This window comes from Rhipicephalus sanguineus, chromosome 2 (genome assembly GCF_013339695.2).
Source record: "Rhipicephalus sanguineus isolate Rsan-2018 chromosome 2, BIME_Rsan_1.4, whole genome shotgun sequence".
NCBI lineage: Eukaryota > Metazoa > Arthropoda > Arachnida > Ixodida > Ixodidae > Rhipicephalus > Rhipicephalus sanguineus.
In genome coordinates this window covers 4,513,823-4,527,470 of record NC_051177.1, presented here as the reverse complement: position 1 = coordinate 4,527,470, position 13,648 = coordinate 4,513,823, and the positions used below count along the sequence as shown (strand labels likewise).

Sequence of the window (13,648 nt, the reverse complement as noted above, 5' to 3'; positions counted from 1 at the left end):
TATCGTCGTCGCGTCATTCAGAAGATCCTCTTCGATATACGCTTTGAACGGCTGACAAAGATAGACATTTACCAAGCCATCGAGATGCTTGCTGCTTCGTGGCAGGAAGTAAAAGCTGACACAGTCGCAAATTGCTTCATGAAAGCACGGGTGTCAGTGGTTACAGAGGCTGGAGTCGACGAAGAAGAACCCCAGGAACCTTCAAATCCATCCGACGTCAGTGAAGCGTGGGATGCACTTCGTGTGAATGGCGGAGTGCCCGACGACGTTGCACTTGACGACTTTTTGTACACTGACAGTGATGCTGTATCTACCGAAGAAATGTCGGATGTGGCACTTGTAGAAACTGCCCGAGATCGCGGTGATGGTGAAGGTTCATCAGAGGCAGATAAATCACCGTTGCCTACTGCGAAAGAGGTCTTGGATGCGCTGGACGTTCTGCGCCGTCACGTTGGCTCACAGGATGACGAGGCAGCATTGCATGAGTTGGTTTCTCTGAACCGCCGCGTGACGTCATCTTTGACACGAAAGACACAAGCCAAAATAACGCAGTTTTTTTGTGCTAAATAAATATTTGAGGTGAGTGGCACTGAACTGGCATCCGCCGCGTCTCCGTTTGGTTTTCGCGATGGTTTCTCTAGTCTTTACTCGAAAACTGCATGTAACGAAAACCTGGATGTAACGAAAATTCGCGAACTTTTTCCAACTTCGTTAAAACCAGGTTTAACCGTACCGGTTTTTGCTACTTTTCACACGATTTAAAAATAAAAATCCTACTCACAACGCGAAAAGGATGCTGGAATTTGTCCCTATATTTTACGGTCTTTTCATTTATACCAGGATCTAATCCCACGTTCTGGCCATTTGTCGGTCCCTTTAATAGTTACTATGGATAAGCACTCTAAGTAAATTTGTGGTGGTAGCTGTTGTGACGGAGCCGCCGGCACCCTTTTCTTAGTCCCCGCTTCGTGGCACCCCCGTGGCCACAACTGCAACTACGGCCGTCATGCACTCTCCCATAGAAAGCCGCCTGACACAGCAGGCCGTACAACGCGCTCTTCCATCCAGCGGCCGTGGCAAGGCACTAGCCAACTACAGTAAAACCTCGGTAATTTGTACTCGGTTAATTGGGAATCCCGGATAGTTTGTATTATTTGTGCGGTCCCAAATTTTTACATGTAAATTTAACCAGATAATTGGTGCGGCCAGTCTGCCACTTCCCGGTTAATTGGCACACTTGGCCGCGACTTCGAAAATATGCAAAGGGTATTGCGAATCTCGGAGGCTGTAACTAAAACATATGCATTTTTTTTTATATATACAGATCTCGAAGGCCATGCTTTTTTTTACCGGAAATACGTCGTAGACGCCATGTTTGAGCAATTGCTAGACGGCGATGCGTGCAGTTGTGATCATGATCATCATCTTCTCAACAGCGATGTTAGCCACTGTAGCGAAGTGAATGTTATGTGGAGTCTTTGTCTCTTTGTGTCATTTGGATGTCGGCTGGCGAGCAATGTGCGATTCGGTGCGACTGCTCCGTTTGTCTGCTGTCTCCGCTTGAGTGTCTTCCCTGTGAATTGGTTGATTGAGGTGTGCTTGGAAGGAAGATGCCGAAGTACAAGAGCTTGTCCCTGCAAGAAAAGGTGTGCTTAATTGAAGAAGCCAGCAAGTCGACGGTGTCGACAACGGCTCTCGCTGAAAAGCACCACGTGCCTCTGTCAACGCTGTGCGACACCATCAAGAATAAGCAGAAAATTCTCGATGCTTACAGCAAGACGCACTCGTCAAAGCGTACATGAGTACGCCTGCCTACGTACGCCGATGTTGAAGCAGCTCTGATTGACTGGCTACAGAAAGCCAACGCAGCACACCTTCCTGTCAATGGGACCATATTGCGTGAGAAGGCCAACCAGCTGGTGCTGCAACTTGGTCATTCTGAGTTTAAATGCAGCAATGGGTGGTTTTGCCAATTTAAGGAGCGCAACAACCTGACATTCGTGACTGTTTGTGGCGAGAGTGGCAGCGCGGATCAGTCTCTTGTCGACGGCTGGAAGCAGCACACCTTGGCTCCACTACTCGCCAAGTACGAAGCAGCAGATGTTTACAACCTTGATGAAGCTGCTCTGTTCTACAAAATGTTGCCTACGAAGACGTTCGCTTCGAAGAAGGCAGACATTAAGGGGTGGAAACAGAACAAAGACAGAATCACTGTTTTGTTTGGTGCAAGCATATGCGGTGAGCACAAGCTGCCACTGCTTGTTATTGGGAAAACGGAAAAGCCTCGTTGTTTCAGAAATGCACGACTGCCATCCAAGGATGACCTGATCTATAAAAACAACAAGAAAGCTTGGATGACGGCTGCACTCTTTGAAGAATACGTGCGGCACCTGGACCGCAACTTTGCAGCCGCAGGGCACAGCGTTCTGTTCGTCAACGATAATTGCCAAGCTCACGGCGACATTCAGAACCTGCAGGCAATCAGGCTGGTCTTTCTGCCCCTGAACACGACGTCACTATCGCAGCCGATGGATCAGGGCGTCATACACCATACCAGGAAAATATATCGCTACAATCTGTTGAAGAGAATGCTCCTTTCCTATGACAACGGAAAGGAGCATAACATTGACCTCCTCGGTGGTATTTGCCTCATTGTTCACGCATGGAGGCAGGTGTAGGCCACCGTTATTCGACGGTGTTTTGAGCACGCCGGGTTTGTGAAAGAAGAGGCAACCTCCGCTGAGTGTGCTGTCACCGCTGTCACTTGCCCATTTGATGAAGAAGGGGAGACCCTCTGCGCTCGATATGAGGCTTTGCACGCGGAGGACGAGGAGTGCACTTCAATCGGATTCTCCGAGTACGCAAATATCGAGTACACAGTGCAGACGTGTTACGCCAACATCGACAGCGAGATAGCTGCGAGATCGACCGATTCGGCCTCTAATGTTGACAGCGATGACGAGCCCTCCCGAGCACCCCCTTTGGTGGATGTCATCAATGCCTTGAGTGTTGTGCGCAGCTTCGTCGAGTGCAATGACGGCGAGGCTGAGATGCTGCGCCTCATTGACAGGCTGGAAAACATGACTTTCAGTGCTGGGAACTACCGAACGCGTCAGTCACGCATGGAGGAATTTTTCTTTAAGTAGGCGGACTTGCCACAATAAAGGTGTGACTTCCGTGTATCACGTTTTCTGGCTGATCTTTTTTATTTCGCATTGTTTCGCATAATTGGGAATCCCGCTTAATTGGGATATTTTTCTCGGTCCCGAGGCCTTCGAAGTTTTACTGTATCTCAGAAGTTCCCATCAGCACTGCGGAAGCTACAGGGCACCATCGCCAATAGGAAGGGCGAAAATCCCCCATGATGTATTCATCCGCGCAGTGTCATCTGCTCAGTGTCCCGCGGCATCTGCAGGCAGGCATTGGGCGAGTGCAGCGAGCAGACGGTGCCGCTGGAAGAAAAACAGCATGGCTGCACCCATTGATGCTGGTACCCACCGCCTCGAATTTATCAAGTCGTCGTCGTGCGCTATGTGGGCCGTAAGTTCCAAACTGATGCTTGTGTTTACTTTAGATTTATGTCCTGACACTTCAACAGCAATGTATTCATGACTAGTATTTATTCGATTATAAGGCGGTCACGATTATAAGGCGAGGGTCAAGTTGGAGGACCACCGAAAAAGAAAAAAATATGCACACTAATATAAGGCGAAGTAAGGGGAGCACCTACATTTATTGCATTTCTCACCTTTCACACACACACACAAAGGCAAAATGCACACCCAAACTCCTGCAGCGTCGTGTTCACGGCGACATGCCCTCCTCCTCAGACACATCTGTGCTTTCCTTGTCGGACTCGCACTCCCACAGTTCATCGTCCTCAGTGCCATCCAGACGGTTGGAGATGCAGCACTTTTTAAATGATGCTGCCACCATTACTTCCAGTATGGCGCTCCACGCGTCGGCATTGAAGGCGACGCCCGCGTTAGACAAGCCGACGGGGTCAAGGCAATGATGTCGGAAGCCATCCATTCGCTATAGAGCCTTCGGACGTGATCCTTAAAAGGCTTATTTAAGCAAACGTCCAAAGGTTGTACTTGGCTCGTCATGCCTCCAGGGATCACAGCCAGCTCTGTTTTATCGTCCCGAAGCTTCTTGTTGACCCCTTCAGTAAGATGTCCACGAAAAGCGTCCAAAACAAGGAGTGACCGCCTGCTCAGCAGTGCCCCAGGTCGCCGACACCACACAGTCTTCAGCCAATCCAAAAAAAGTTCTTCGGTCATCCAACTTTTTTCATTACACAGAATGTGAACATTTCTGGGAAAAACTTCTTTTGGCATTGTCTTTCTTTTGAATATTATGTACGGCGGCAACTTGCGCCCATCAGCTGTACAACCAAGCATGACTGTAATGCGGGATTTCTCATTACCCGTTGTTCGTACGCTAACTTGACGGTCACCTTTCGTGTGAATTGTCTGGGCAGTTGGCATATCGAAAAAAAATAGGCGTCTCGTCTGCGTTGCCAATCTGCCCGGGCAGAAACTCGTACCGTCTCCGCAAGCTGATCACGTACCGCTGAAATGAAATGAGCTTTTCTTCGTAGTCCGCCAGTAGCTTCTGCATTACAGAAGTCCGTCTCCAAAGAGAAAACCCCGCTCGCTTCATATATTTCTGAACCCAGCCTCGGCTGGCTTTGAATTTTGAATGGTCAATGCCATGAGCTCGGGCAATTTCGCGTGCCTTTGTTTGGACAATTTCTGTCGTAACAGCCAAAAAGCGGCTTCTTCTCTCCTTGATGAATTCTGTCAAAGGGGCCTCAACTTCAGGAAAAGCACCTTTCCGCGGGCCACGAAAGGCTTCTCTGGTTGCCACACACGCAAAAAGGGCCTCCTTGTCTTTCCTCCAAAGGCGCACATTGTTTTCAGGCACGGCGTATTTTCAGCCCGCCGCAGTTTCCCACCACATATCCAACATGGCGGCCGTGACGTGTCTCGAAAGGCAGTGCACTCATTTTCTGTTAACGGCATGGCCTTCCTCCAAGGTTTACAGTGACACACAGTTGCCGATGGTAACGGCTCATATTCTCCGGAAAAATATCGTCTCACACATGAAATTATCCAAAAATTTAACATTTTTCGCTGCTGTATGAAACAACAAAAGTGGAGTGCTACTGCCGCCACGTTTTAACATTCCTCGCATACAATGCAAGGGGTGACTTCGAGGCTTTCGGTTAAGAAAAAAAATCTCGCCTTATATTCAAATAAATACGGTATATTGCGCTATTTCTCAGAACCATGATGAAATTGTCGGGGCTTAGCAGGCGTGGCTAAACAAACGTCTGATCTCGCCAAAAAACGACAAAACATCGCTGATGCTTTGTGCTCATCGTGAAATGGCACAAAGCGATGGCTCACTGCGCAATTTATTTGTTGCTGTCAGTGCAGTGGGTGAGTAGCAAGCACAAGTTCGGATCGAAGATGCGTCGCATCTGCAAGGGTGCTGCCATGTTAATTTGTAGCCACAGTTACCGGCGGTTACTGACACAAATAATTAAATGCATATGACGTGAATGCGAAGAAGAATAAACACACAGTCACCGACCGTTTATTCGGACTCGGCGGGAACCGCCGAAAAGTAAGAATCATGGAGGAAGGAATACTAAGGAGAGGCCCTATCGTATTTCAATGCATTGTGAAAAGTGTGGCGGAAGTGACGTCAGATTTATGGGGCAAACAAACTGGTATGGGGTAAACAAAACAGCAGACGCCCCGCGGCGTGCTCTCCGCGGTGGTTAGCTTCTGCGCAGATTTGTAGTCCCGACGCAGTAAAATGTTGCAAGCAGACGTTTACCAGGCTGTTCGTGCGTGGCAGGCCCGAGCGCTGCGTGCTGAAATTCTTCGTGGAGCGTTTTTGTGCAACAGTACAGAATACCGGTACGTGCCGTGATGAAAAACGTTCAGCCCCTGCATCATCGTATTCGAACTCACCAAGCAGTGACTTACGCGTTCTGCTGAGCGTTAGGCCTTCCCTTTCTCGTAGCCCGATTTCCCGAACTGTTGCCGGATTAGCGGTTCTTTGTTCGTGTATATGGAGTGAGCGTAGTAGCGATTCGGCGCAACGCCAACCTATAGTTGACGTAACTTCACATCCAAAAGAGGACACCGCTGTATTGTATACGCGATCGTGTACGTAAAGTTTGTAATTCCAGTACGCACACAACAACAAGCACGCAGCGAGCGCACAACGCACAATACATACATCACGTAGTCCGATAACAACAACATAAGTTTATTGCCCTTTCGTTGAACGACACAGCCTCTAAAAACGTACGATGCCTTCGGCGCATGTTACGTACGGCGCGTCAGACGCCAAAAACAAAAGTTCACGTGTGTTCTGAGTTGACACAATGAGTAAGAAGCAACAGAGCGCACATCCGAGAGCTTCGCATGCAAATACCATGCATTAGAGATCAGCAATGAAGCGAACGTGTACGTACACATGAAAAGTGACACCCGGTACTTTCCGCAGTGCACGCGATTTGCACCGGGTATACGCAACCATGCGCAACAGCTGGGCATTGCGTAGCTTTCCTAAAGAACACACACAAGGAGCAGCATGCGTGAATCGACTGCGCCACGGCGCCGCTTGCACGGCGAAAAAAAAAAAAGGCTCGAATCGTGCATGCGCTTGCAAACAACACGGCGGAAATCGCGAAATGTTTTGAGGCTTTTTCGCTAGGAGGCGATGCGGGTGTTTGCGATGTGGAGGCTTCACGAATGTGACGTCAGGGCCTCTCCTTATTTTTCCTTCCTCCATGGTAAGAATAATCAAGAGTCCGAAAAAAAGGATTCACCAGAAAAAAGCACCTTTATCGGCTCAGCGGCCGGAAAAAGTTGTCAGTGTGCGTCTGTACACATGTATGCTTATGCACGACCAAGTCTGCCTGCAATATCAGCCAATGTTTGGCCACCCCCATGGGTCGGCAATGGCACTGCGACGACCTACGCTAAATCCGCATTTGATGGCCGTGGTGTAGGAGGTGTGTCATCACGGCAGTCAATGTCCACATGCGCTGGTTCGAGTAGCTGACAGATATCTCATCACCTAACTCGGCGAAAACTCTCAAGCAACTTCAGATTGAAGTCGGCCACATTCCACCTGGTGAATAATCGCCGCTTTTTTCGCCATCGTCAGTGCCTTGTAGTTGCCGCGTTTCTTTAGTTCCGACGGCGCACATGGAACGGGTGGCATCGGAGCAGTTTCAGCACATCAGGCCTCGCACGCCAAGCAACAAGGGAGCAAGACACAAAGCTCGGGATGCAGATCAGGCCTAGCTACAGAAACATCTGACGATGCAAACTCTCACACGCCAAAACGAAACGATGTTGGGCTAGTTGATGTTGCAGCGTTTCTGTTGTCGTACTCTCCTTGTCCGAATTAGGGTCCGTGTCGTATTCGTACGTGCTGTTGTTCACCTCAAACGTCGCACCGAGCCGATTCCAATCTTGGCTTTGCTTGGCCTGCTGTTTGGTCCATGGCAGCCATTCAATGGATACTTGACTAGCTAAAGCCAAAAGGCAACCGTTACGTGTAGCCAATAAACATAGCCTTCAAGATTGGTAATTCCTGCGTGGATTTTTGACACTGGCACGATCTCCAGTTACAGCCAGTGCAACATTTCAGTGTTGGCAACCTAGAAAAAAATATTGTAAACATTGCTGACAGCTTGTCCTGGCGTTCAACGTCGCACTCGATCAGCCAGCCGGAGTCCAAAAAATTGAACGGTGGACAGTGGGGTGTCCAAATTTTCAGTCATGAGTTTACATTACTTCAATGGGACGAGTGGCGGTGCCGCGAAGGTGTCCGAATAAACGAGCATGTCCGAATAAACGGTCGGTGACTGTATCATGCATCGATGTGACGTAACACACTCCAAACAAACGCAAATGTGTCAACCCTGCTAATTTCAAGGTAATTATAGCCAGAACTACGTTTTGCTGCGCAAGCATCTAGCCTGCTGACGCCCTGTAGCCTTGGTAGTGTTGAGCAAATGTACTGGAGAAAACATGCATTGTGTCTTCTGTGTAGCAAGCCACCTCGCAAATTGCATAGTATTAAAACAAATGGTATATAAACAGCGCAAAGCCTTGTGCTTATCCTTGTTGCAGCATCGAAGTAACGTTTTACCCCGCCTCTTACAAATGGGTCCAACTGCATGCACCACGCCTCTTTAACCACTTTTGCTGCAGTCTCATGCCCAGCTAAGGTTGGGAAGGGGTAACAGTTTGTAATTTGGTCTCTTAATTACACATGCATGCGCATGCGGTACAATTATGAGTGCCAGTATGATTGCCAACATCCGGAAGCTTTACTGGCAATCATTCAGACCTGTGGCCCTTAGACACAATAAATAGAACCATGCGCCAGTTTTATTTTTTGTGACATGCAAGCGCATACTAGCATGCTACATTGACATATTATTCTTTCCTGTTTTTCAGTGATACAAGTATTTTTCGTCACATCATGAGATTGTACCACTGAAATTGTACTGTATTCTGTCTACCAACCGAAAGTCTAACTCCTATGCTAAAAGTGCCTATTTCCAATGTTTAGTGTATACCATTTCAATTTGTTCTTTTTTGTCAACTTTGCGTAGTAGACGCACCTTGAACACGAGATCTCCAGGCTGGGCACTGACTGTAATGACCGAGTGGTAAGGCCGGTTGACGAAAATGGGTGCATTGTCATTGGTGTCCACCACGTGCACCCGTAGCAGGGCATGGGCCACTGCCAGTGCCGAGCGTGCCTCCACTGCCAGCTCGTGGACAGCCCGCTCTTCCCGGTCCAGCGGTGCCAGGCAACGCACCAGGCCCGAGCGCGCCCCCACGGCAAAGTGCTCGCTCGGGGTGAGCAGAGAGAAGTGCACGGGCTCCCCGACTGCTGCACCCAGCAGAGACAGCAGGAGCACGCGCTGCTCTGCTGGTTCATTCTCGTGCACGGCAGCCTCCCACAGTGGTCGCGCAAAGCACAGGTGGCCCACGTTGGCCCGCCCAATGGACACCAGGACCAGGGTGGCCGTCTCGGACCGACCGTCGGTGACGGACACCAGCAGGCGGTACAAGCCCTGCAGCCCATTGGGTTCCCGCACCACAACTTCACCAGTGTCTGGTCGCACCTGCACATCTCAGAGATTATGTAAATTATTCACCTGACCCCCAGGAGAAAGTTGTCAACATTTTAGGCATCATCTGCACAAACAAATAAAAGCTCTCTGACTACACACCGTTCACTACACAGACTACGCCATTGGCATGGCCTTGGACACCAACCTGTGAAGCATCTTTCAAAGCAAGCACAAAGGACGTGCTCGAAGGTTTTATCACAACCACAGATGACAGTGTTCGCGCTGTGACAGTACAAGACAAAACACAACTCAGATTTATTCGATGGTGAAGCGGGTGTTCTGATACCGGTGTAAGTACTGGGGCTATGCCCGTTCCCGCACACTATTCCTGCAAGAGCGTTGCAGATATCCAACGGAGCCTCATTATACCAGCATGCTAGTGTAGACGTATATGTCGATTGCTGTGCAAAGCAACAAGCATGTTGACAACACGCTGACGATCTATCTATCAGCTAAATCACTTATTCGTCATCTTGATGTGAAGATACGACCTCAGCAGGGCGAAGCTGCTGAAGAGGCCTGCGAGCGGAAGGCACCCGAAATAGAGACTTATACGTCTGAGGTACGAACTTGCCGGTACATGCAAGCATACCAAACAACAAAGAATTGTAGTCCATTGTTCTGTCATGCGACCTCTGGTGTCACATCAACACACCAGCTTGCGGTGTGTTTCGTGTCAATGCCATAGGATCGAGCCAGGTCTCCGCCGGTGTTCACTTTTTTTAATTCTTTAGCCAACCTGGCGTGGACACGCAAAGTCATGTGACCCATGTCACGCCGGCCAATCACCCCTTTTCCCCTTCCTTAAAATGTGATGTAATAAACATTGGGAGGTCACTCTCCAGTCTCGCCTGAATGCTTCGTGTCCGTCTCATTACTCCACACCGTCAGCCGGCTCCGTCAGCCGGCCGCAGGTTACGCCGCGCTCCTGCGAATACAATACATGGCGACGAGGTACTGAACCCAGCATTACAGGCGATGCCAGGAAGAGCCCGACACAAGCGACCTTCCAGTAGAAGTCACATTTTCTGCTTCATGTCAAGGCTCTCACTTTCCTGCACGCTACAACGGTGTCGGCTTGACTTTTTCCTTTGTTCCGGCTTCAGCCCCCTGAATGACGCCACCTTTCTGCTAAGCCTACGGCTTACCACTGCACGCATGGCGGCCCTCTCTGCCAACCTCCCTCCAATCCTATGGAAAAAAAATTACAGCATATCCACGGGTGAATGATGAAGAGCTTGGGCGAAGCTCCTGAAGCCATCATGGTTACACCGTGAAATGTTCAGTGGTTTCGCCCAGCAGTAGTCAAAGCGATACGCCGCTTTGATTACTGCTGCGCTCGCTTGGCGGCAGCCTCTCGAGCTTGCACCTCGGGATCCTGCTGACGAGCACGAGACGCAGCGACCTTCCGCACCCGGCGCTCCTCGTCGTCCATGGTCCGCCAAGCAGCACGATCCGGCAAGCGCACTCCTCCAGGTACGGCGACGATCAAGGAGAATGAGAGATAACGGGCGCAGCAGCCAATCTGATAGCAGCGGCACCTATAACGCCATCTAGCGTGCATTCACCCAACCGCCATATTGCACACATCTCTATGGGACAGCGCATTCTAGTATATCGTCACCCAACTGCAGTTTGCATGCATCTCTATGGGACAGCGCCATCTATTGAATGATACGGGAGACGCGACGGCGGGGGAATGCCGGATGGAGCGACGACCGACCAGGTGATGCTATAAGGAGCTTCGCCCCTAAAAATTTTCCCGATTCACCTAAAGGCGGCCAGTGGAAGCAGCTGGGAGGACGAGCGTAGTGCGTCAGCACACTAGGCACAAAAGGACAAAGAAGCTACTTCCATGTGTTGTATTGGCAAGAGCACGGCGTAGCCCGTGGCCGGCCGATGGAGAGGCCTAGCGATGGGAGGCACGTGGAGTAACGAGACCACGGAGCATTCGAGCACGGTGCCGCCCTCCAGTGACAGCTGTAGCCTCCAGTGCTTAGCAGCAGCCCAAGATGGCGGGTCGGCGGCTCCGCATTCGAGTCAACATGGCGGCGGCAACCCCCTCAGGCCGGGTGGCGGCGTCCAAGGTGGCTGCGCGGCTCCCCAGCAACAGCTCGCTCCCAAGCCTCAAGCAGGTCCATGTTTCCGGTGCAGCCAGTTAGTCCATTTAGCTTGTGGTAGCCTCGATACTCACGGGAGTCGAAGACCACCAGCGGGTTCAGGTTTAGCGAGCAACAAAACCGCGTCCACCATCGCCTGCTCACGTGTAGCGCACTGCTCCGCGCACGCTCAGCTAGCAAAGGTGTTGAGCACCGCGCGGCAAAACACAGTGCTCAATATAACAACACACACAAATACTTTATTTGCCTTTGGCGGCATCCCAACACACAGCACAACGTCCGTTCCCGGGACACGGGGAAGCAACGGGCTTCCCGAGCGGACGGCACACCAAGGGGGAACCGCGAGCACGTCGCGGTGACGAGCTTTGACACGCCACTTGGGAAAAGGTCCCTCGCGGTTATGCTGCGCACTCTCGCGATGACCACTGGGCCTGGTCACGAGAGCTAGGGCAAATCTTTGTATGCGTGGACCTCCGGCAAGTGTGGCTCGGCATCGTACGACCATGCACGAGCACTAGGCACCGCTTTTAGGCTTAACATACGGAACCTGAGGTAACACAAAGGTAAACACGCCCGCCGCGGATGCCGAGGCACCAGGCAGGCAACAGTCCGGCGATTCCCAAAGAGGACATCGGACCAGAAGGAAACACGTGCTTACCTAGCACTGTCCGAGGAGAGAGAGTGTTTTCCAGCGCACATGTGTCTCTGTCACGCCGAATCTCGCGGCTCCGAGACCACGTGGAGCACCACCGCAAGAACCGGCATGTGGCAAAAGATGGCGCCACTTGTCGTCGCGGGAGAACGGGAGAGGAAAGGGATTAGCAGAATGGCAAAATGCCTGTGCAGAGGCTCCGGGCGTACCTCGGATCCCCACAAGCTTTGGTGAGAAATTGTCGGGCCAATAAGAAGATATGCTATTTCTGCAATATTAAAGGGCACTTCGCAGCAGTTTGCCGTAAACGACAAGCGTCGGTCCATGAGATTGCTCCAGTTTACGATGCAGGCTTCCGACCTGCTACAGTTCTGTCCGTGCAAGTTTCACCTACAAGCCCAAAGGACTTACACATGCCTGTTGTCATCGGAGGACACATTCACACGTCGCTGTTGGTAGATGCTGGAGCCACTGCACCATTAATGACGAAGAAGGACTTTGACAGGCTCTTCGCTTCGAAGCATGGACTGCTCCAAACGTCCATTCAGCTGCAGAATTTTTCCAAGCATCACATACCAGTCCTAGGCTGCTTCCACAAGGACGTACAGCATCGCGGGAAGCAAGCTCACGTCACATTCTACATGCCAGCATATGGGACTTCGCTGCTAGGGCTGGACAACATCCAGCAATTGGCACTCCAGACAGACGGCGTAACTTTGACGTGTCATCTTGCTACACCACTTTCTTCGCAGCTTCCTGCAGGTGTACCTCCGGGTTCGGGGCCTTGGGACGTGTCAAAGACTACGTCCACCGGGTCAAGAGGCAGCAGGACATCGTGCCAGTGTCGGCCAAGCTGCATCAGTTGCCTCTAGCGCTACGGCAACAGGTCACCAGGGAGCTGCGCCAGCTCGAGAACAACGATGTCATCGTCGACAACAGCGATGGCCCTGCTGTCCAGTGTGACTCTGCACCTGCTGGAGCACAGCTTCAATGGCCTGCAGCCCACGAGCGTCACTTGGGACCTCAGGAGGAGAGTCCTGGGCATTCTTCCTCCCCGCTCTTAAATGTGCAAAATTCCAACACGGGGGAAGAAGACATGGGGATGGGACTTCAAAGTCTGCTTCCGACAGCCAGTAAATCCCGAAGCTTTTCTTCACGGTCTCGGGGGTCTGGTAGACTGAAGTAGTCTGTGTTGTGTATCTTCTGGTGCTGTACTGTTGTAGAAGCCCGCAGTGTAGCTGCAGAGAACTTAGTGTGTGTGTGCGTGTTCAGTGTGGACAGCCCAAGCAAACACTTTTTCTTTGTGTACTGAATTCTTACATGCTGATTTTTTCTTTGTGTAACGTAAGTGTTCCATGTGTGATGAGGTTTATTGGTGTAATGAGGTCGCGACAAAAAGGGACCGTACGCTGACACAGTGCAAGGCTGGCAAAAGGCGGCACAGGCTCTCGCGCAACCAGAACGCGGGTCGTTTCTCGTCCTCCTTCACAGGCGCATACTCGGTTGTGCATCTGCTCCACTACAATACCCCCGGGGTGAAGCGTAGCCATCCTTGCCATAGAGTTTCCTACAATACTTACTAGAGGGAACTCTGGCGCTAGTGTCTATGGGAGCTGCAACGTATGACGCTTCAGCCAGCATGGGAATGATGGGTAGTACACAAATTTGTCTAAACTTCGTTATTTCGGCTCC

The 13,648-nt window shown here is 50.9% G+C and overlaps 1 protein-coding gene across 1 annotated transcript in view; it reads right to left on the bottom strand.

The window, feature by feature from the left end:
* The window catches only part of LOC119382356 (fat-like cadherin-related tumor suppressor homolog), a 912,235-nt gene that overhangs the window by 609,543 nt on the left and 289,044 nt on the right, over positions 1-13,648 (bottom strand). The window contains 1 exon segment of the mRNA XM_049412132.1: positions 8,666-9,175. Coding sequence (XP_049268089.1) covers positions 8,666-9,175 — 510 coding nt within the window.